The sequence below is a fragment of the Eupeodes corollae genome, chromosome 1 (genome assembly GCF_945859685.1).
Source record: "Eupeodes corollae chromosome 1, idEupCoro1.1, whole genome shotgun sequence".
Lineage (NCBI taxonomy): Eukaryota > Metazoa > Arthropoda > Insecta > Diptera > Syrphidae > Eupeodes > Eupeodes corollae.
In genome coordinates, this window is record NC_079147.1 from 224,878,928 (window position 1) to 224,904,410 (window position 25,483).

Sequence of the window (25,483 nt, forward strand, 5' to 3'; positions counted from 1 at the left end):
GACAAAATTTATTTAAAAAATAAAATATTATACTGCAGGAGGCTCAACACTCGAATCGAATCCAATCCAATCCAATCATGGAATGGTGTGAACTAATCGCCTATTTATCACCCAAGACAAATCATTGTTAGAAATTTTAACAACTCCTATATGGTAATGGTTATGGTAAGTGTGCAATAAAACTTTTGATACCACTCCTTTATTTCAGTTTATCGAATCGATTATAATATTGTTGTGTAGCTATTATAGAATCCCGCATGCACAAAAGTGCATATATTAATAAGAGATATTTATTAGATAGGTTTTTATTTTTATTTTGTCTAAGAGCTTAGATATTGAGATAAACAAACAAATTTCCATTTAGCCAAACAAGTGTTTAGAGCCGAGTTGCTTTTAAAGGTAAATGGTGTTGCATTTGAAGTTTAACAAAATTTATTGAAACAAATATAGAAATAAACGTCATGTCAGCGGTGGCAACGGCGGCGGTTGCAAGTTGAGTTGAAAATATTGACAAATTTGTTGTGTGTTTTGTTTTCATAAATTCATTTAATTTTCGTTTGCCATTTGATTTGCAGTTGCTGGGTTTTTGACCTTTGCCAAGGTTTAAGCTCAGTAAACAACTTGGAGTTTGTAATAATATGTAAATTGTAACAATATGCGTTGGGAACTGGCATTCAAAAGGCGGCGTCGGTAAGTATTGTCAGTTTATTTGTCAAATTGAATACAAACTATGATGTTAGATTTATATTTTGTACTTGTTCACGAGCAAGGCTGTAAACAAGATCGAGTCTAAGTGTAGATTGATGAAAATTGTTGTTTGGGGTTTTGACTTTGGATTTTAAATTACAACCAATTTGACAGTAGATTAGATTTAGATTAAACATTTTATTTCTTAAAATCCAAATAAAAACAATAAGATGAAAAGAAATATGTGACAAAAATATTTTTATAAAAAATAGAGTTATTGCCACTCTAAGAAAAATTTTACATTTATTAATTAAAATGGGGGGGGGGGTGACCCTTAAAAGAAAATTAAAAAAAGAAAGTTAAAATATCATACATTTATGTAATGCATACAGAAATTAAATTAAATTGAAGTTAAACATTTCAAGAAAACATCAGGTAGATCCATTTACAAAAAATTCAATACTTTCACTACCAAGACTAAGGAGCCAATATTTAACTTGTTTTATAAATAACAAATGAGAAGTTTGCATCCTGATAGAATGGGGGAGTCTATTAAATATCCGACATGAGGAAACATTATAAAAATTTCTAAAAGCGGTTGTTCGATATAGCGGTATAGAAACTTGGTTTAAAAAATTTCCACGTAAAATATAATTATTATCAATTATTCTAAAATTAAGATTACCTGATCTCTTAAAGAAAATTTTTAGAACTTTATAACAATACAAATGTCTCACTGAAAGAATTTTCAAATCTCTAAAAAGTGGAAAACTAGGGTACAGGCGAGGCTTACCACATATTTTCTTCAGAACATTTTTTTGCAAAACTAATAAAGGTTGTATTTTCTTACAATATGAACCTCCCCAACAAGAAATGCCATATTCTAGTTTCGAATGAAAAATGCCATAATAAATTTTAAGTAGCAGTTTGGAAGAGCAAACTTTACGCAAAAAGAAGAAGTTTGTAAGAGTGCACCGAAAATATTGTCTAAGATTCTCTGTGTGGTTATAAAAACTCATTCTAGAATCAATTATTAATCCCAAATACTTGAATTCATTAACTATTTCTAATTTGAAGCATTTATCACTACAGCTCATGGAATCCGTAAATGTTGTGGAAGTAACCATAGGATTACAGGTGCAGTTAAAAAGCTTGAATTTTGGACACTCAGTAGCGTGGAAAAAGAGATCAGCATTAACAATCTTTCTGCCAGACAAACTGAAAAACATTATCTTGGTTTTAGAACTTATTATCAATTTGTGCTCTGCAAACCAGATTCTTAACAAGCTGAGATCCCAATTTATATCCGATATAAGATTCAGACAATTATCTGTACCATACGAAAAACCAACATCATCTGCAAAGGCTGTAAGAGAACCCTTAAAAGGCAAACTGAATAAAGAATTAATGTATACCAAAAAAAGTATTGGTCCTAAAACCGAACCTTGTGGAACTCCTAAATCGAATGTCTTTATATCACTCCTAACACCATCAAATTTCACTCTTTGGGCTCTTAAATTTAAATAAGATCTTAGCCAATCATTAATGAATCCTCGAAACCCAGCACTTTCAAGTTTGCTAACCAAAATTTCGTGATTAACCATGTCAAAGGCTTTTAATATGTCAACAAACAATCCAGCTGTATTCTTTTTTCTATCAAGACTTACAAATATTTGAGAACAAAAATGTAACAACGCATCTTCGGTGGATTTATTGCTTTGAAAACCAAATTGAACATCACTGAAAAATTTTGTTCTCTTTAAAAACCTCACCATTCTATTTTTTACAGCCTTTTCAAAAATCTTACTTATCGAAGGCAAGAGTGATATAGGCCTATAGTTACCCAGATCATTAGTTGCTCCTTTCTTGAAAAGTGGCAAGATATTGGCACATTTAAGATCTACCGGATATACTCCAGAAAAAATACTTTTATTAAAGATATGTGCCAAAACATCAATTCTAAAACATGCTACATTTTTCAAACAAACATTTGAAATGCCATCATAACCAGAAGAGTTTGAAGTTTTTAAAGTGATAATTAACTTTAGAATCTCTAAACTAGATATAGGCTCAAACACAAAACTTTGGCTTTGAGAAGGTTCAATACTAAATGGACTACAAAGTGTACAAGATGGGTGACTAGAACTAGCTTGAAGATTAAGTGAAATCGTTGAAAAGTATTCATTGAATGCATTTGCAATTGCAATTTTATCTGAGACCACACGACCATTAACATTGACAACAGATGGTTGTTTTTTGCACTGAGATTTATTAAGTATATTTCCTTCAGCTAGATTGAATTTGTTTTTAAAATAGTTATCACGACAAATAGGAATTTCCTTCTTTAATTCAGCACAAATTTTCTTATATTTAGTTTTTAAATTCTGACTGCTGTTGCATTTTAAACACTTTTTTCTTAATTTGTTTTTATACTTCACTTTTTTAAGCAAACTATACGTAATCCACGGTTTTAAACGCTTATTAGACTTTTTCGGAACAATATCAAAAAAAGCATCAGAATTGTATCTACAAAGAATATCAATAAAAATGTCATACGATTTGGAAGGATCACTCTCGGCAAAAACTTCTTCCCAAAACTCAAAAGACAAATTAGTTTTAAGCCTACTAAAATCGATACTTTTAAACAATTTTCGGGGACTAGAATCAGAACAAATACTTTCTTTCCCTATATCAACAAGAATTCCAGTCAGGGAATGATCAGTTATTCTGAGGTCAAAAACACACTTTTCACAGGAACTGATTGAAGGAGCGAATCGGCCATAAATATGATCAAGACAAGTTCCAGATCTCGGTCTTGTTATCTCTTTAATAAACGAAACAAGTCCATGAGAAGCTAAAAAATCAAGATAAGTTGCCACGAACTCACTACTTTCTAAAGTATCGATATTCAAATCACCCACAATTAACAAATTATTTGATTTCTCACTATCCAAGAAAGTTGAAAATTCTTCCATAAAAACTGAACTGTTAGATATATGAAGTCTATAAATGCATAATATATTAAAGATTTGTTTATTAATTTTGACGGTAATTTTCAAAACATCCGCGCTTTGAAAATCTAATTTCAAAACTTCAATAACATCTAAAGCTTGATTTACAAAACAACCAACACCTCCTGCTGCATAATTCTCATTTGCATTCAGATAGAAATCATAACCTGGCAGCCCATAATCATTTTTCTCACAATCATAAATCCAAATTTCTGAGACAACAACAATGTCTGGAATACACATAAAAGAATCTATATGGGAAACAAGACTCGCGAAATTCTCTCTTAAACTTCTGATGTTTTGATGAATAACAAATAATTTTTTGAAAGAGTAAGTAACATTTACTACACCAAATACTTTCATCATTACCCGTGTTTTCGTTGGCATTCTATAAATAGTAAAGAAGAAAACTCCCAAGAAAAACTATCGACAGTAGCCAGATAATTGCATTCAAAAATTGGTACAACTGAAAGAAGAACTGTCAGAATAATTATAAAAAAAAACACAAATAGAAAAAAAGTTTTCTGAAAATCAAAAGTTATAAGTACATAGCTTCAGCAAATAAAAAACAAAACTAACCAGAACAATAAAATGGACAATTTTGAAGAAGAAATGGTAAGAAAACATCTGGAAATTGTGATTCTATACAAAATGTACATTTAACAATTGCAGCTTTGACAAAAAGTAACAACTTCAAGAAGGGGGTTTGTTCGTAGACTACTACATTAACATGTGGTGTTGAAGCGAGCTTGAAGCGAGCCTTAATTGTTTATATACCTGAATCGAGTAGAAATAAGCTTAATTCGACTCGATTCCGGTCGGGGATCGGATTGAATTTCGACTTGAACATATTTTAAAAAATTTGAGAACATGTCTTCCAATTTTGTCTTTACCTTTAGAAAAATTGAAAAATCGAATTGACAGTTTTTTTACAAAAAAAAAAACTGAAAAAAAAATAAATAAAAGTTGGTAAAAATTGAATTTCGACTAAAATATCATTAAAAACTTTGAGATTATGGCTTTCAACTAATTTTAGCTCATAAGAATATTGTTTCTAACATTCTGAAAAATAAGAGAAAAATCGAATTGACAGTTGTTTAACAAAGAATAAAAACCTAAACAAAAAATTAATAAAAGTTGGTAAAAATTGATTTTCGACTCACATATCTTTCCAAACTTTAAGATGTAGCGTTAAACTACTTTTATCTTTTGAAAAATGTTGTCAACACTTTTGAGAAAAATCTAATTGACAGTTTTTTTTGCAAAAATTACCTTACCAAAAAAAAAACAGTACTAAAACTTGTTAAAAATTTACTTATGACTCAAAAGCGCGTTTAAAAAATTGAAAAAATTGTCTTCAAACTCTTTTTATTCCACAGAAAATATATTCAGTAGTTTTTTTTATAAAAATCCAACAGTCCGTTTTTTCATACAAAATAAAATCTACGAAAACAAGTACGCAAATTCGGTAAAAATTGATGTTCGGTTCTTGATATCTCTTAAATTAATTTAGTTAATGGTTCAACCAATTTGTGAAAATTTAAGAATTGCTACTAAAATTGGTACAAACAAATTTCGACTAAAAAATCTATTTAACAAAGCTAGATTTTCAAACTAAACTATTTCTTTAATTTAATAGAATAATTCAAATAACAACTTTTTTAACCCAACACGAAAAATTAAAAACTTTTAAGCAAGACAAATAGACAGAAAATCAGTTTTCAATTTCCTTATTATTTTTTTTTTGATTACTTTCCAATATATGTACATTCTGAAAAATATCATACTACAGCCGATATAGAGAAGGCACAAAATTTCGTAGAATTAAAAGAAATTAAAAAGGCGCATTTACAAAGCGGATTAAATAAAATTGGAGTCGTCACCTCATTAGAAAAACACTCAAGGTATTAATGTTAGTAAAAATTGGCTAAAATACATTGAAAACAAATTCTTTCGAAATATCAAAGTTCATCTTAAGTTTAGAATGCCGTCATAATATTTTCTATGTTGGACACTATTTTACGAACACACCCACCCGGACTCGAAGAAGTATCAAACGCACAAACTCCTAACTCGAAAATTCATTTCGAGACTCGAATAGTAGTCAAATTTCTTTTCGCAAAAGGATTTCACTTTAGCTTTTATCTACCGATTATTCTACTGCGGATGTTGTATTTGTAATGAATGTACATTTTTACTGTTCTACGGATGGCTTTTCAAAGAAAACATTACTATTAGTGACCATGATCACGAACAGTGGCAGCAGCGCTTCGGCGGAGGCGCCGAAAGTTCAAATTAATTTGACCAAGTTTGGAATTCTTTTAGCTTTGAGCTTTTTTCCATGCTCAATATAAGATCATATGAAACAACCAATTTCGAAACATCTCAATCCTTTTAAATCATGCCTAAAAGCAAAACAAAATTCCTTCTTTTTTTTCTTCTTAGCCATCACATCTTTTTTGAACCAATGCAATTCAAAGTAACAAATAAACAGACGAGTAGTCGTGATTTTGATCACATCCTACGTTTATTACCAATTTTCTCACCAAGAACTTTCTTTTGTGGTTGTTGTTGCTTTGCTGCGCTGCTGTTGCTTCATTATTTCGGTGCAGTGCCGAATGCCGATGCCGTAACTGGGCTGATGATGGAAAAGTTAAAGTTAAGTTAGCCCTAAGCTTTCAGCATGATCCGCTTTAGCTCTATAGCTCTTTATAGCTCTATATAGCTCCTAAGCTAAACGCTCTCATTGCGCTTATAGATCTTAGACTCTAAGTTTGAATTTGGGTCTGAAGTCAGGCTTAATTAATACTCCCATGGGAGAGGAGATGTGGTGAAATTGTTCGCCATTTCTCCCCTTTGTTTACATTTTAAGTAAATCGTTGACGATCGACACTAGAACGCCTATGGCTCCAAGTCGAAGCAGTCTTTTCGAATCCCCCCGAAAACACAAAAACTATTATTCTTCTGTTTAAAGTGCACCAAATTTTTGTTGGTATACTGGGTGCTGGATGCTTACTGCTGGAAGACAACTCGGAAAACGTGACTTTGGATGCTGTGTGCAATAAGTATTGTCGTCGTCAGTTTGGCGTGGTTATTCAGCGTCAAAGCTGCCTTTGAACCGAACCTTCCCCTCTTCCTATCATCCTCTTCATTATCGTCCGAAGTCGTCGCGGTCGGTCGTTGAAATCCTCTAAGGTGGAATAATACAACAATGTCTACTGTTTGATCAGGCAAACATTGATCCACATTTAACGTCATTGTCTGTAGCTTAATAACAATTTTATTTGGTAAATAAACAATAAGTATAGACAGTGTAGCCTGATGGAGCTTATGGCTGGGAAATTCTACGGAAAACACGATCGATAGTGGCACGATTGTGTTTTTCTTTTTATTTTATTTAATATTTGCATGTTGCTCTTAAAAAAAAGAAGAAAAACTAAACATGGAAAAGTGAGATAATAAACGAAATTACAGTGCTAAGATTTCATAACTGAAAGCAGACAGCCTCTTTTTCAAAATGAGGATGGTGACAAAAGCTTTTTACCAATTCACACGGAAATGAAGAAGTTCTTATGGAAACTAACTGAGCTTCTTGGAGATTTTGGTTGAAGTGGAACAATTTTGATTCGATAGACAAACTTAAAGAAACAAGGAATATGAAATTTTTTAACAGGTAGAGCTTTAACTTTTATTTGAACATCGCAAATAATTGTCTAGTTTTTTTCTTGACATTTAATACGTCGTTGAATCTTAAAGGATGCGTTCGTCGAGTAATGGTCAACTTCGATTTTTATGTCTGCGCTTCGTTGTAATCTTTTTCATAAATAATTTAAATACTACATAAAAATATAGGTTTCCTTATTTAGGCTGCCTCGTCTAAGTTTCTAGGTTATGTGAATATAAGCATTAGCTGTTATATTTGTTTCTTCTTTTTAAAAAGTAAGTTTTAACAAATACTGCGCCATCTACTTTACGTGAAGCTTTACACATAGTTAGACCATAATCTATGAACAATCCCCTTTTCTGTAGCTAACATGAAAACAAATTGAATATGAGTTACTTTCGGTATTTTCTTAAAATTGTCCATTTAGTTCTGGTCTAAATTTCACTTAAAATTTTACAATTTTTATTTAAATTAATAAATTATTCTGACAAATTTTGAATTGCAGTAATTTTCAAATATAACACCCGAACTAATGTGGATCGTTTTATGTCAATTTCTAACGGTATTAAGTATTGAATCTCAACAAAAAAAAACACAGCTAGTACTCGTGTTTTGTTGGAAAATCTATCAATAGTATGGTAGGATTTTACACGAATAACAAAAACAATATCCGCAGTATGAATCTTACTACGGTTGGGTTTTAACATTTATACGAGTCTCGAATTGATTTTATGTGATTTTGTTCTTATATGTTGGTACGATTGATAATGCATTTGTATTTTGATGGCTGTGTTCGTTGAGTATTTGTGCATTTGTAATCATGTGTTTTCCTTTGGGGATAAGAAATCAATCAGTTACTGTTGATTTAGTTTTTATAATGAAAATGTACTTCCTGGGCTTATTTTGCAAGAGAAAACAATAGAAAAGATGGTTAAGTTTTGCTTAGTTTCCACCAAAGGTTTATCTCAGTTCAGATTAAATAAATCTTTTTGGTGTTTCCACCGCACAAGAAGATTTAAAACTTATTAAGTTTGACAGAACTTTTTTAAATGCAAATGGTGTTTCGATGTTTCTTATGGTGTGCAAGTGAGATAGTTTGATTTGAACAATGAAGAACTGAATAGTTCAGCACCATATAAGAATATCATACCTGCTCCATGTGGATTTTTTTTTAATTTGATTGAAACAAAACAGAAAATTTGAATCAAGCTTATTTCAACTCGATTTAGGTATATATAGAATTGAGGCAAGCTTTAAGCTCGCTTCAACACCACATGTTAATGTAGTAGTCAACGAACAAACCCCCTCCTTGAAGTAATTTTTAAATGAACTTTTTCCATTGTACCAATTTTTAAATACAAAAATCTGGTTACTGCCGATGCGTTTTCTTGAGAGTTTTATACTATACTGTTTATAGAATGCCAAAAAAACACGGGTATTCTTGATATTTTCCTAACGTCATATCCTTTTTAAAATTGTTTATTTTATAATGTTTAAATAAGTTCTGGTCTGAATAATATTTAATAATAACATTTTTACATTTTTGTTTTAAAATTCTGTAAAATGTTGAATTGCATCAACTTTTAAATATAAAACCCGGAAGTTTTTGTAGACCTTTTACCAAAAACCCCTTAACGAAAATGGGGTGGGATTATATCAAAAATTTTTCATTACATTAAATATGTATAAGATAAATCGTTACATGATGTAAAACACTATGATTTCTTCGACTTCGATCTTGAATCATTTCTCGAGGATCGGGGAAATGGAATATCATTCAGAAAAAATACAACTCTCAAAAATTAACCCTAGCGTCATTTGTAGACAAAAAACTAAAACCCGATATTCCGATTATTACACCAAACACGATCACCTCAGATCAGCATTTTAATTTGTAAACATTTTCAAGCGATAAAACAGCAATTTCTTGAAATTAATGTCCATTAATCTTTATAGTATTTGTATTTTTATCTTCCCGATTCACCAAAGCTGTAATTAAATCGCTGGAAGGTACAATTAAACGCTATCATTTGGTTGCAAGAAACACAAATTAAGATCTTAGCTACAAATTAAGTATCACGATGTCTGTGCCATCATAAAGTTAATTTAAGGATATTACCATCAAGACAATTGGCAGTTTTGAAATTTATTGTCTCAGGATAATCCTGTTAATAGTTCAGCTTCTGGCCTTAACTCTTAACAAACTTACAGCTCATGCACAAGCATAGGCACACGTTTGCTGATGTTTAATGACATTAATTGTGTGAATTTATGCATTCGTTTTCAAGATCTGTGGTTATGGGGTTTTCTTTAAATATAACATAAAGGATAGACAGGGTATGATGGCAGCATAGGCATTATCGTTATAGTATAATTAAATTCTCCAGACAGAGGGAGCCACTGCCGCGGCACGCTTGCAATTAATCAGTTTAAAATTGTCATTAATATAAAACTCAAAGAGTTGTGCAACAAGCCAACCCAGCAAGTTGAAGCAGTGAAGCTGACTAAAGGAGCATAATCTGTCTGGAAATTGCAAAGATGTTTGACAAATTCATGCCTTAGATATTGGCGCCATTTTATTAATATATGATGACTGGGAAAAAAGAGTTAATTGGTTTGTTTAGAAGAAAAGTTAAATGTGACACAACGGAATTCGGAAGATTGAGAGATAAAATTAAACCAGGAATTGACAATGGAATAATTTCTTCTAGATTGACAGAAAATTATTTGCTGTCAAATATTATGGTTTTGAATTTTATTGGACCGAAATGTTTTATTAAATTTTGTATTTTGTGAAATCACTCGCACACAGGAATGGTTGAGAGTTTTACGTCTCTAGGCTCGGGTTCTCTACGGACTGCGTTTATCCTATCGGTACAGTTCTGATACTTTTTCTAACAGCCTGGTCTGCCTAGAAGTTTGGCATTTAAATGAAAATTATCAATGACCAAAAATTTGGTGTACCCTAACAGAAAGGGGTCAAAACGTGCCCAAGCACGGGAAAGAAATGACCGATTTACGTGGACATTTCTTGATCTTGATCGGTCACCGATCGTTGGGGTCAACAAAATGAGGCGGTTAAACAAATGTTGCGCCATCGTGTTTTATGCATTTCTTCTCCAAATGACGATCAATGACATGAGACTAAGAAGAATCAAGAATAGGTAATTTGCTTTTTGCGGTAAAAAACGACGCCTAGGGCATGTAAGACCAGTAAGCCAGAAATGATACTGATCCTAGTCGCTGAGGATGATTTGGCGATGAAAATGTGTCAAACAGATAGTGAATTTCCGAAATATATGTCTACGATTTGGTTTAAGTTTTTAAACGGCGATTCGCCAAAGTATAAGGTCATTCACTTTTTGGTTTAAAAGTTTAATTTCGGGCTTGTGTGAAAAATAATATCATTTAAATGGACACATCGGGAAGATTTGAAATATGCGATTCTTTTTAAGTATTTTTTAGCACCTTTTTTCATATTTGGAGCCGTACATTGTTCACGTATTATTCAAGTAAGGAAGGTCTTTTGCGTAACTTCTCTGAATAAAAAACCTACGATGTCAAATTACATGACCTCGGTGGCGAATTAACCTCGTGAAATTATCCCCCCAAAAAACTTCACACGCAATAAAGCGGTAATTGGTCGTGTAGTATGTCTTAACAAACTTTCTAGTTAGAATCGCACAAGATTTTAGCAATCGCTGGTCAAAAATCAGGAAGGCACATGGCCAGAAGAAAAAGGTGCCATTCTTCCACCTTCAAAAGTAGATGTATTGCACCTACTCAGAAAAAGAAAATAAATATTCACGGTATTGGGATCTCGGCTTCAAATGAGTTAAAAAATGTTGGGTATTACGTTCAGTTCTAATTTAAAAGTGAAATATTTAGGCTAAAACCGTAATTTTTTAATTAAAAAAGCGATATAACCTTCTTAAATTGATTATGCTCAAAAAAAGGACTTTATCTTGAAGTAGCCTTAAGAACATTTGTTAAAGGTTTTTACAACATGGGCTTACTACCTACATATGGACAACATTCATAAACTTCAAGGACATCGACACTGCGATCAACCATTGCTTTTGTTCAGCCTCAGTAGTACTAAAATCAATAACGATCGAGGCTCTGAGACTTGCAACCGGGTATCATTCCTTCCATAACTTTGCATAGAGAACAGCTATTAACTTAGCTAGCAAGGCTCTTGCTGATCCAAAGCATTTCCTGTATAACATTGTCAGGGAAGCTATTAGTTCAGGAACACATAAACGGACTAACTCTATATCTGCACTAATTAAATTATTTAGCTTGATAAAAGTTCGACTAAATAGTTTGTTTGAACTTGAATCAATAATATAGAGTCCAGGTTCTTGGAAACGAAACTTGCTTCAAATACGCATCATTCAAAAAGAAAAGCACGAACGATGATGTCTTTCAAATTCTATAGAAAGAGATGATCGAAAACTTCAATCCTGATCATGCCCTTATAGATGGTTCATATAAAGATGACAACTCTTCCCATGCTATAGTCAAACTTCTTGAGACTGGTAAGGGCTACTACCTAAAGAAGCAAACAGCTATACATTGCAGAATTATTCGCAACTCAAAGAGCTATATTAGTTTCGAAATCTTATTTAGGACGAAGTATAATCTTGACAGATAATCTGGGGATATTAAAAGATCTAAAAAATGAGACAAACAGATGCCCTATTCTCAAATAAATAAGGTGCACAATGATAGAAAACATCATATAAACATGGGTACCAGGAGTACTTAAGTGTACTAAAAGACGGCATCACCTTTGGTTTTGTTGCCCTGATAAAAATAAATAAATAAATTAGGTGGCACACCAGTCCATGAAGAACCAGGGCCTATAGGGACTTACAACTCTCAACCATTTCTATGTGCGAGTAATGTTGTCAGAGATGGAAGTGACCTACAGTTTGTATGCTAATAGCACTTTTTCATGACAAGAATTACTCTTGGAGGATTTGTCAATTCCTCGCAAAAGGCAGTTACCGTGAAAAAAGTTAGGTGGCATGACAGTCCAACGCACTAACCATCGCGCTACTGGTATTGTTGCCCTGATGCCTTAAAAATAATGAGGAAGGCACGATGCGTTCTATTTTAGCGAACGTCGGCAAATCGATAAATTCGGATTATCAACAACACTTGCAGCATGAATGTTTTTGGCTACTGTACGATGAACTATAGTTCTTACGGCTCTCTTCAAATTTTGTACCAATTTAGTAATTGTTTGTGGAAACGGTCGAAAAGGTTGGCCAAAATCATCGCGTAGAACGTAGAGACTCAACAACTTTGTCTTAAATTTTAATAATTTGTTGTGAGATTGCTAAGCGATACAATGTGGTATACAACTAGTATTTTGACAGTTCAAATGAAAGTTGAGTTTGACAGCTGTCAAATGATAGTACTCTCACTTGAAAACGATTCACCCGTTCGATTCCCTTTCACACTGCCTTTGTGTTCTGCTATCCATCGGGTGAACTACATTATCCTAAACCAATTTGACATTCACGTAAACAGCTGTTCATGTGACAATCTTGAGAATTTTGGATAAATTGTTTTGATTCATACAAAAATTAAGTTTAATCAATCCAATTGTTTAATTTGCGTAATTTTTGCAAATGGACAGTATTGGACTTTGTATTCCAATTGTAAACAGAAGAATAAGAAAATCCTCAAACAGAGAGCTCTCCGAAATGTTAGAAAGTAAACAAAAACTCAGCCACGTCTTTCTTTGGTGGTCCTAGGAGGTTGAGTCTGTCTCTTAGGCTATTCCAAAATTCTCGGAGGTCTTCGGTTGTCGTTTTCAATTATTTTTTTTGCAGTATCTGTATTTTATTTCAGTACAGTAAGAATTGAAGTTCTTCCCCTAAAGGTGTTTATAATCTTTTATTTATACAAAATATTCTAAACTAAACAATAAGTTAGTTTTTACTTACATTTTGCTAACAACAATTAACAAACCAGTCGCCCAATGGAAAATCCGCTAAATTTCTGAATTGTATAGAATAAATGCGTTCACGACGAATACAGCGCAGTATTACCGACGTTACCGACATACACAGATTAACTTCAAATGAACAGCAGAATAGGGAATAACAGAATAGGACTGATGAGGACCAGGTTTAAACATAACTATAGTTTTACTAAAAATAACAAGCTGTGTTATGGAATCAAATTACTGAAAATTTAGCAATTTTGCATTTCCAAAAATTCCACCCATAAAAAATGTTTTAAAAAGAAGAAGCAAGAATTTGTTTTAAATCAACTTAATTTTTGTCCTCTAATATTTTAAATGTTTCGAAAAAAGTTAATTTATTTAGCTTGAAAAGTGTTGCAATTATATTTTGTTGTAAATATTATCACTTACCATTTCATCAAGACTCTTCAAGTCGTTTGTAACAATTTGAGGTTGTGGCCCATACATAAGCGTTGGTCCTTCATCATTGTCTTCTTCATCTTCTGAATCTGTATCAAACATTTCTGTTTCTGTTGCCATATTAATTTTATCACATTCTGTATTATCGGTTTGTGTTCCACATCCAATTCCATTAGCTTTATTATCAGCTGCAATTTCACGATCAATTTGTCGTTCCATTTGGACTAACATTGGTGCGAGCATTCCTATATTTTCAAAATTTGTATTTAATTAAAATTCAAAGTAAATCAGAAATTTCTTAAATTACCAAATTTTGCTCCACGTCGAGCAACCTCCAAAAGGCATAGTATCACATGTTTTTCGTTTTTCCTCATAATAAGGTCGTCAGTTTCGAATAATAGGCACTCGAATATTTTAAGGCTTTTTCTGCAAAAATTAAAGAGACATATAAATTAATAACAGGTAACCTCTTTTTAAAATGCTTTGTGAAGGGATAATGGCTGGTAACACAATTTCATAATTTTATGCAAAGTTTTCGGATTAAATATTTAACATAAAAAATATTGTTATCATAAAACACAAAGAGCTACCTAACTTATGCAAAAGTTATGTGTTTAAAACACGACTAATAAACTTAAAGCTTGATATATTTACGATTGTCATAGGGCTAAATTGACTGTTGACCATTTTTATAAAATATTGGTCAGAGGACTTTTTAAATAAATTAGTTATTATTAATATGATCTTATAAAATTGTTCTTTTTTTTTTTAATAAACAAAAAAGAGAAAACAAAAACATTCATATGAATAAATTTAAGTTGATTAATTTGTCTTGAGTCACTATAGGATTAGATTATAGACTAACGAGACATGTTTGTTGTCAATTTAACTTGATATCGTTTCAGAACATGTAGTTCAAGACACGAAATTGACATATCGTTAGAACACAGGTACATAGGCCCGTATACTTGAAAAACAGGTTGTTGAAGGAGTGTTGCAATCAAAGTCAATCTACCGATTAGCTTTACCCTAGGTACTACTAAATCTTAGTCTGAATATTTAATTGAAAAAGATAGAATGTAAAGATTAAAACAAATATACTCCAGGAAGCGTTGTCATTGTCATTTACACTTTACAGGGTGATTCGGTAGTGTCTATGAAAGTATTGCCACTGCGTTTTGTTACTACAATGAAAAACAAGAAAAAATAGAAAGAAGTTCTTGAGAAGTGAACTTGAACTTTTGTCTAAAAATATTGCAATAGTCTCAAGCTGATCAAGAACAGTAATATACAGTTCTCTTCCGATATCCGGTTGTATCAAATCCTGAGGTTGATTTTTTGAATGTTTAATTTTTTAGAATATTGATTTTATTTAGGGTTATCCAAGAAATGAGATTTAACTTAAATAAGAGTTTTCAAGTTTTTAGAGACACCAATGGATATTTAATTGATTGTACAGAAGAAGATATGTCTTAACAAGATGTAAGCTGAATGCAGCCTCAATAACCATTCATTTTTAAGGTCTTAAAGCGATTGTGAAGCATTGACAAAGACCTTATCTTTGACGTGGTTTCAAAGAAAGCAGTCTAAGGCTGTCAACTTTCGTTGCATTTTCAAAACATAAAACCCTCCGATGTCTTATTGGAAATAAATGCCTAATTACTGAAAACGGTTTTTCGATGAAAATCCTGATAATTTTAATGGCTACCAAGGACACGCTGCATGTTACTAGGGATCAACCTGAACTCTTGAGTTAACTGAATTTTAAAAATCTTGAGTTCTAAGTCTTAATGAAAAATATGTTATAATGTTGTTTGTAAAATTTGTAATTGTAAAGATCGACGACTAAGAATTTATAAGCCTGGACTTTCGTCAACACTATGGGCTACAGTAGCAAGAGTCATGGTTGTTCTGGAGCAAAACACATGGTTTATAGTCTTAACATTCCACTTACTTTTTCTAACAGCTCAAATTTGTCCACTAGTTTTACCAGTGCTTAAAAATTGGACGACCCAAAAGTGCTTTAGTTTCGGGAACTGTGACTACAACGTTTTTACCATTTTTTAATGTATACGTACTTTAACTATTCTATGACCGAATGGAGACTATGCCGTTCCATTTTTTCTAATGGCGTAGTATTTACTGATCAAATGTAAAATATCAAAAGATGACAGCTTATTAAAATAAAAAGTCTTTCTAGAAAACCCTTTATGTGAAATTTTAAGATAATTGATTCTTGAAATTTCTATCAATATTATAAATTTCTGGACAGAGCAGAAACATTGTATTGAACTTTCTTTCAGAATAAAGCTGATAGAAGCTGGAACAAACCGAGAACAAAAATTATGTGATATGCTGACTCTGAATGTTAGCAATACCTTATAGAAGGCGTTCTCAAGATTAAACTACCTTTCGAGAAATGAAACGGAAAAAGTGCTTTGATCCAGTAACCCTTAAGCTCTTTTAAGTCATTATGTGATGACAATTTTTTTTGAAAAAATTGTCGGTACAGTGTTAGGTGTTTTTTTTTTGGCAAAAATATCCGAAGTGAAGAATTGTTTTACACGTATTTGAAATACAAACTCTTCACTGCTGATAAAAGCAGAAGAAGTTTCGAACTGCTGATAGAAATTTGAAGTTTTTAGAGTCTTGAGTATAAATTTTGGTTTAATTTATAACTCTTGTTTATTTCGAGGGAATTTACGTAGAGTATGATAAATTGTTTGTTGTGGAACATTTTCCATTTTTCAGTAAGACCTTACGCCCTTGAATTTTTGATGAACTTTTTGAGATCTCATGTTTTATCTGCAACCAAACTAAAGCAACATAATTAAAAACACTGACATTTTGAACGTGTTTGTGTTAAAGATAGCTATGTAATCTCTTTTAGGAAAACACGGTTCGGGAAGGTTCGGAAGCAGTAACATAAGGTTCGGGAAGTGTTTTTTGTAGTCCATAGCTCAAAAACCAGTAGAAATATCGATATTAAATAAATTTCGTTACACAGATAATATTGCAGAGAGATACAAAAATTGATTGGGTTGTTTTTTTTAGCATAGCAATTTGAAAAAAAGGTGAAAATGTTGGTTAACCCTAAATATCTCACAAACCAATAACGCTATAAATAAATTTAATTTTTTATTAGTTATTGCAACGTGTTACCCGTAGCCTGACGGTTAGTGTGTTGGATTGTAGACATTTACCGATGGAGACAATTGACATTTACACCACACTCTTCAATATTAAACTGAATTATTCCTATTATCCAGTATATTGGAAGTCCGCTGTGGTTTATCCTCTTCCGAAAAAGGGAAAGGACAACTTCAACCCGTCAAATCTTTGGTCGATAAGCTTTCTTCCGAGCATCAGCAAAGTTTTCGAAAAAATCATCAATAGGGATCTGACTAAGTGGGCTGCGGAGCCAACAAAATAGGTCCATTAAACAGTTCTGGTTCAAGCCGGGTCATGACACAATTCATGCTGCGTCTAAACTAGTTTCTGATATCCAATGGAATAAATCAAAACAACAATGCACAGGTGCTTTTCTGGTTAATTTGGAAAAGTCCTTTGACACCGTATGGTTAGAGGGTATTTTTCCTAAAACTAAGCAGGCTTGGCATAAGCATATACTTTATGATATGCTTAACGGTAGAATGTTTGTTGTCAAAAGTGGCAATGTAACTGCTACCACAACATTCTTAATTAAAAATGGTTTTAAACAGGGAACGGTAAATTCGTCGATTCACTTCAGCATTTACACCAGCGATCTGATAGGAAGTCTTACGAAGGCAATTGCGTACGCCGACGACATACTTGCGTACAGAACGGCCCGAAAGGTTTAGGGTATTAGAATTATCTTGCAGCAACGACTGGAAACTGAAAATAAATGTCTAGAAGTCGGAGACAATTATGTTCCGGACTCCGTTTACTAGGGTCACGATACGTGCAAGAATTGGCGCAAGATGGTCATCGTTGATCTTTATGTACCTCGGTATCTGGCAAGATCAATATTTATAATTTGCTACATAACCCTCATACGGCCGATAACTGTTTATAGTTGCACTGTGTGGTTCAACGTTGCCCTTCCCAGATGGAGAAGTTTCGGGTGTTTGAGCGGCAGTTTTTACAACGCTGTACCGGCTTATATCGAACAGTCGAATCTTCTTACGTGCATTACTATTCCAACGAGGTCCTATGCAACGGGGGTCGAATCAACAGAATTGACAATTTCGTGATAAAACTCGTTCGAGGCCACATTGCAAGAGCTATGTCTTCGACCAACAATTTAATTTTCGAGCCGTTCTATCCAAACGACGAGTATTTAAAGAGTGCACGCTTGAGCGGTTTCATTCCACCAGAGGCATCCCTCCTTCTAGACAAATGCGGTCTGATACAGGATAGATTGGCAGTTCCGCTTATCTACCACGTCAGACGACGAACCTTGGATAGGCGACTCGTGTACAATCGGGAAGTTATGGCACAAGGCGGAGGAGAGCTCCTTCGGTTCAGTAGGGCTGTGTCCGAAGGGGACCGATCTCATCGGGTGAAGCAGGAGAACCAGCAGTTTTGGTGGATTCAAGTTTTATAGTTTTACACAATAAATTAAAAAAATATACAAAAATAAAAATATAATAAAAAAAAACATGGAATAAAAAAAATGGATATTGATATTAAGAAGAAGAAATATTTGACTGTTAACAGTCCTTATAGCAAGGCAATGAAAATAGCTACAATTTCTTTTTTGAAGACTTGTAGGAACTTTATAATTCGCAGTTGCTCTATGTAAATCGGATTATATGGAATCTCGATTTATTTGGGAAAATATGCGTCAAAACAAGGTGTAATGGTCATCTTCTGATGAGCCCAACCATTACATCGGGGCGAAACGCATATATGAACACTTTTATGCTGGTTTATATTTATTTTCGTGATTTTAAATCATATTTATTCAAATATTGATATTAGTTTTTTTTTTTAATTTTCTAATGAATACAAAATAAATAAAAGTCAATTGAAGTTAAATAGATCCAAGGGCCGAAAGGCATTAGAATTAAGTATTATTGTTTAACTTAGAGTGTCCGTGTGGGACCAGTAAGTTAGTTGTAAGTTATGGATAATTAGGCTAGTTTTATGAATTTTTGTCTAGCTTTAAGACAGTTTTAAGAAATAATGAATAAAAAAAAGTGCATTGGACTGTCATGCCAAAAGGTCTTGTGTTCGATTTCTGCTTGTGCCACGGGTACTGCCTCTTGCGCGGAATTGACCAATTCTCCAAGATTAATTCTTGTCATGAAAAAAGTGCTTACTAAAATTAGAAGTTCGGATTTGGCTTAAAATTGTAGGTCCTCTCCATCCCTGACAACAGTACTCGCACACAGGAATAGTTGAGTGTTGTAAGACACTATAGGCCCTAGTTCTCAACGGACTGTTTCGCCACCCAATTTATTATTTAAATAATTGTAAATAACTGAAAACTGTGTCCTTAAATTCTTCGTAATTTGTTTTTAAACAAAAATTGCTAGTTAAAAATCTACTTTATTAAAAACTATAATAATGTACTTAAGAGCTTTTAACTTTTTTAACACAGATAGAAAGAAAAACACGGCTGTACTATTTTAGCTCTAGATGTAGTTTAAACAGTATAGTCGAAGACTTCTTCATACGGTTAAACATTGACCGTAAATTGAATGTGTAACTTTACATTTCAAAAAATCTGTGCCAGTATTTCGCTCATAAAATTAGTAAACCAGAATTTAAGGTCTTTAACAATGAAAACAAAATATTTGACTGTAAACAGTCGAAATATTTTTTCCTGAACACCGTTTAATTTTAATAAATATGATTTAGAGCATAACCAGCATAAGTGTTCATACATGCGTTTCGCCCAGTGTAATGGTTGGGCTCATAGAAAGATGACCATTACGCCTTGCCTTGATCCTTGATGCATATTTTCCCGAATAAATCGAGATTCCATATAATCAAAGCTACATAGAGCAACTGCTAATTATATAGTTGATGAGCCCAACCATTACACACTTATGCTGTTTATGCTTTAAATCATATTTATTAAAACTTTAACAATGTACAGACTTCCGAGCTTCTGTGCTTTAATGAGGACAGTTAAAACACCTTTGCTCATATCTTAAAATCTTATGATTTCTTAAAGACATTTTGTATCAATCTTGAGCGTTAGATATCAATTTTTTATTATTTACCAATTTTCTGAATTTTCATTTCAAAACACTTCTATTCGTTTACTCAGAACCAAGCTATTAATTTTCAATATTTATGAATCACCCTTTTAATTCTCTATAATATATTTCTGCCCCTTTGTTTAATACCTTAACTGAATAAAATTTGTTATTTATCACAATGAATATTAAAATATGCGTATCAAATAGACATTATATGCAAAAGCAGCAAAGCATGCAGCACAAGGCGCCTCCTTACTTATTGTCAACCATACATACATTTTTATAATTGATATACAAGTGGCGCATCTTAAGCTAATTTATTCGTCGCATTTACAATTAAAAAATGCATACCGGACGTCGTTCTATATATAAAACAAAAATATGTAGACAATGTAGATTTATATATTCAACAACAATAACAACAATTTGTCACAGAAGCAGCAGTAGCTGCAGCAGCAAAAGCAGCAGCCTACTAAACTAATTGCGTATGCAAATGAACATCTTATAGGTTGTTTTGTATCTCTTAGGTTTTTTCCAAGAAACACAAGTTGCTATGTACTGTAGACTTGGTAAATTTGCATATTTAGTAATGCCCTCAGTACAGCCTTTTCACAATAAATTAGGGACACATAAGAAGTCTACTATGGTTGAATACAGAATTCCCTATAAATTGGTCCAAAATCTTGGTTCGTATAATTCCTTAGCTTCCATACAAGATTGACCTGTGACTGTGGCTAATCAAGCAAATCAAATGCTGGCCTACTTTCGTTTCGAATTCAATCATCCTCCTCATAAATGAAAAATTAATTTACCCAAGTATAGTTTTTATATAATTTAAAGAAAGCTTTATGGAGTTTGAACTCACCTGCACCATGTAATGAAATTGGACACATTATCACGAGAGAAGAACGTGCCACTCTTTGCTGCTGGCAGATAGTGGACATTGCCCATGGCTAGAATTGGACCTGCCGATCCGGAAGTCATGGAGCGTGTCATCGATTTGTTGCGGGCTTGTCGTCTGGCTAAATAGTCCTCGGCAGCTTGGCGGACATTGTTGGCGTGCTAGAATAATAAAATAAGAAAATATCGTTAGTTCAAAAACGTTGAAGGCATTTTTCAAAAATTGTGGATGAACTTGTTTTTTCCAATGTTTATGTTTTTCTTTTCAAAAATCTCAGATTAGATATTTTTTTTAGAATTACATATTTTTACGCCCATTTAGCGTTTTTGTCAGTGCTTCAAATATTTTCTTTTCTCAAATGTTAAAAGGGAAATAGAACGGAATTTGTGCATCGCTGCGTGGCTTGGTGCCGGCGGCGCGGCGGTGGTGGTGGAGTTATTTTTAGGACACTTCGTCTTGTTTACTGAATATTTCAGTGTCTTTCAAACCAGTTCAACAAACTTGAGGTATCGGAAAAGATTCTTTGTTTGACGTTGTAAGTGGGACACAGAAGGATTTATTACGGGTTGGACTTTTAAAGCAATATCATTTTTCTTTTGGGTTTTTTGAAAAGAAAAAGTGGCGCCAGAGTAACAATTCATACTTTTATACTAAGAATTTTCTTTTTAAATTAATGTCAACGTTGTCAACGCGTTTTTTTAAATATAAAATATAGTTTTTAGTTAAAAACTGGAAGCTTGAAAAATTGATTCGACGCAGAAGAGAACAGAACTTTTACTTTATTAGCTGTTATAGTTAACACAATGTTTTGATTTACTTTAAGTGACTCATGTTTTCTTATCCCAATTCTTAATGTAGTGAAAAATTATTAAAGTCTTATGTAAAATAAACGACATTTGACAACTTTACACGAGTTTGACAAAGCAATTTCACTAAATTGTAAGTTGACACGATTGTAAGACATTTAGGACAGTTTATTTAATGACAGAAGAAGAGACAGAGCAAATGAACACACATGTGTAGTGAAAGTTGACATTTAAACAAACAAAACAATTTGACAGCTGACAGTTTGGGATTAGAAAATATGGAGGAATAAAAGTAAGCTAAAAAATTCATTTAATTTCGTAAAATGTAAGGACAGTTCGTTATTATATTTTTAAAATAATAAAAGGCTCACAGTTTAATGTGGGACTTCTTTAATATTGAGAAATCGAAACCGTTATCAAGCACCATTTGAAAAGAATGGCAGGTTTACGTTAAAAGGCCTGATTAAACAAACACAATTTTGCTCGTCACGTTCCGTTTCTTCTAAAGAATTGAACTTTGTTGTTCAAACAGAACACTATAAAGGCCAGCGATTAGGAATAGAACGCCTCGATCAAATTAGAGCTGCAGATTTTAACAAAGAACGCAACAGCAGTCAAACGTCAAATTAGAAAAAAAGAATACCAAAAAAAGTTATTTTTTGAATGTCAATTAAAACTCATGGGTTTTGCAAAAGTACCGCTTTTTGTAAAATAGAAAATTATTTTTAAATTAATCCGGAACTTCGTTCTCTAATAGTTCTCAATTTTGCTTTTTGTTTAAGCAGGCTTTAAATAGTTAAAAAATAATCAACACTGCACTGACGTTGATTGCAAAAGGAACGCTTTTTGTAAAATAGAAAATTATCCTTAAATTAATTCGGGACTTCTTTCTTTAATAGTTCACATTTTTATAAAAATTTCCATGACCAATTTGCACTATACGAATTTTAAGGTCAATTGTTAATTATTTGCATGTACCTTATTTTTATGTGGTTGGAAAAAGTAGGCTAAGGGTATTAAAAATTAATATCTTGATGGAAAATGTTGACAACCCCTTAGCGAAATAACATGATTAGCACACAAACTGTGACAAACTTTGCAAATGTCAAAATTTAACGGTTTCAAAAGTGACACTGTCCAAATAGTAATATTTTGGTGGAAAATGTTGACAACCCCTTAGAGAAATAACACTATTAGCACAAAAACCCACAGGACAGCGCAGTAGAGGAAGACCGCGGATCAGGTGGCGCGCACAAGTGGAAGGTGACCTCACCCAACTTGGAGCGCGAAACTGGAGACATCTAGCTAGGGACCGAGCTAGATGAAGAAGTTTGTTGGGTGAGGCCCTAGTTCACACAGGACTGTAGCGCCACCTTAAGTAAGTAAGTAAGTAAGCACAAAAACTGTGACAAACTTTGCAAATGTCAAAATTTAACGGTTTTAAAAGTGACACTGTCCAAATAGCAAGTCGCAAGCATATTATATTTTAAGAATGTTTCTTGAAAGGAAAAAAAGGTGACAATGTTTCAGTATTCACAATGTTTTGGATATTGACTGTAATAATTGTATTATGACAGCTGTCAGTTGTGACTACAACCTTACACAGACCAAATACATAATGGCTGAAACAAAAACACGCTTCAGCTTCGGCTTCATCTGCGTTATGATGGGCCTGCTTCGACGTTGCTTTGAATGACATTTCTATAATAACCAATGGGAATCCCTCCAAAAGCAAATGTATTTTGTTTGTTAATATTTTTACAGCTGTGGAGCTGTCAGACAAAGCAAATGTTCAGCAAATTTGAACTAGAGCTTACGTTTGGAGTCACATTACGTAATATAACGTTCTCTTCCTTATGATTGTCAAACGAAACGTGTGGTCAAATCTTCATTGTTATAGCAAGCATTGAATTTCTACGAGTATGGCTGAACTCGTAAACGTCAAGCGATGCCGTAGCTGAAGCATGTTTGTATTTTAGCCATAAGTGACTGTCATCTATCAAAAATAACCTTAGCCATTTTTATCCCAGACACAATTTTCGTGAAGAGCATAAGAACTAGAGAGCCGAAGACTTCAAAATTTGACAGTACTCTAATAAATTAGTAAGAACTTCATGACAGTAGAGGAACTAAGAACCAAATATTAAAGTATCTGAAAAACAAAACCGCAAAGAACTATCAAATTTTTCATTTAGACTTTTCACTTAAAAACTGCAGAATTGGATAATTTGAGTTTTAAAAATTCTTTTTGATATTTTATTTATTTTGCAACATTTTATTTTGCTTTTCATTCAAATTCATTCAAATGAAATAAAATCATGCATTTTTGGTTCAGCAAAAGAACATGCATAAGTGTCACTTTGGATTCATATTAAAAACACAACAATAATTGCACATCAAATATTTAGGTTACTTCTCTTCTGCTTTTCGTCTTTGCGTGTTTAAAATCTAAGCCAAAAATGATTGATAGAGCGTTCAGTGAATTTTTTATAGCTTCCCCGTGTAAAAGTGGGCTAATAGAACGTTTTCGTCGCGCCGTCGTTGCGGGGCGTAGATTGTGAATTAAAAATGTGCATTTGGGCGCCACAACTAACGTTCCTACTACTCGCAACGTAACGTGCGACAACAAGGCTGCACGTTGCGATGTCTGCGTGATATTAAAATAACAACCTAGCAATGTCACTTTTCTTTTTCATGTTGACATTTAATCGGGCGCAATTGTTTGGCGCTGCAAACTGCATTTAAGGAGTTTTCTTTATACTATATTTTTGTATAAGTATTTGTATAAATTTTAATTGTACGAACATAAAGAAAATAAACGAAGAATTATGTTAATGAAAATCGTGACTCAGTTATGAGAGTGACACAGTGTGATGCGATGGTGGCGACAAACGGCGCGGCGGCAGCAACGGCAACAACGAAAAAATGCATGTGTCAAAATCGTCTGACATTTCATGTCATAATCTTCAACTCAAGCACAGTCAACCACAAAATGCATGCCAATTCGCTTCACGTTCGCTCCTCACCATACAAGGAGATGTTTTTGCATTCACTTCCATTCAAGGGGGTGAATAATGATTGGCGATGTCTCCGCCAATTGTACATAATGGCCAATTACCTGCACTTCATTAAAAGAGAGGAAACTCCGCTCAGGCTCGCTGATCAAATTGTGTGTCTCAAACTTCATTTATTTAGATCAAGTTGAGCTTTAAAGCTCTTTTTTGTTTTGTTGAAAAGAGGGAACATAAAACTTAAACGAAATGTCAATTAATGTCAATTGCTATTGACTTAAGTATTTTGTTGAATTTTGGGATCACTTATAGAGCACTTGGTATGACAGGTGTGCTTATAGCTTATACCGACCAAGTGAACAATATGAATTATTTATGACTGAGTTGCAGTTAGTATCCATTGTGTATTTAATTCTTCACTTTGACAGTTGAAAGTGTAATAAATTTTTGTACTTTGACAGTCAATCAATGACTGGACTTTATACTCTTTTTTTTGTTACGACTTTTCTTCAGGTATTGTCTGAAGCTTAACTGTTTGCAACTTGCACGTTTTATTTTCATTACATCATTAAAACGTCTCAAGTTATATAGTTAGCATCTTTGAATAACATTTTTTAAACGACCGAATCGAAATGGTTACAATGAGTACAATGACACCATATCGAAAATGTTATTTATTCTGAAATCGAATTTTTAACGCCCCCTCGTTGTGAATATTTTAGATTAAACGTTTTTGTCTTAATTTTGGCAACAAAATAAACCTATTAATACAGTTTATTACCTGATTTGCAGTCAATTATATGAAAACA

General features: G+C 33.0%; 1 protein-coding gene across 3 annotated transcripts in view; it reads right to left on the minus strand.

Moving 5' to 3' along the window:
• LOC129953763 (GAS2-like protein pickled eggs) overlaps window positions 1-25,483 on the minus strand; it is a 261,851-nt gene that overhangs the window by 46,010 nt on the left and 190,358 nt on the right. For all 3 annotated transcript variants that reach the window (XM_056067201.1, XM_056067202.1, XM_056067203.1), the window contains 3 exons: window positions 20,822-21,018; window positions 14,070-14,188; window positions 13,754-14,007 (listed from right to left, as the gene is read on the minus strand). In XM_056067201.1, coding sequence (XP_055923176.1) covers window positions 13,754-14,007; window positions 14,070-14,188; window positions 20,822-21,018 — 570 coding nt within the window. The remainder of the gene's footprint in view (window positions 1-13,753; window positions 14,008-14,069; window positions 14,189-20,821; window positions 21,019-25,483) is intronic.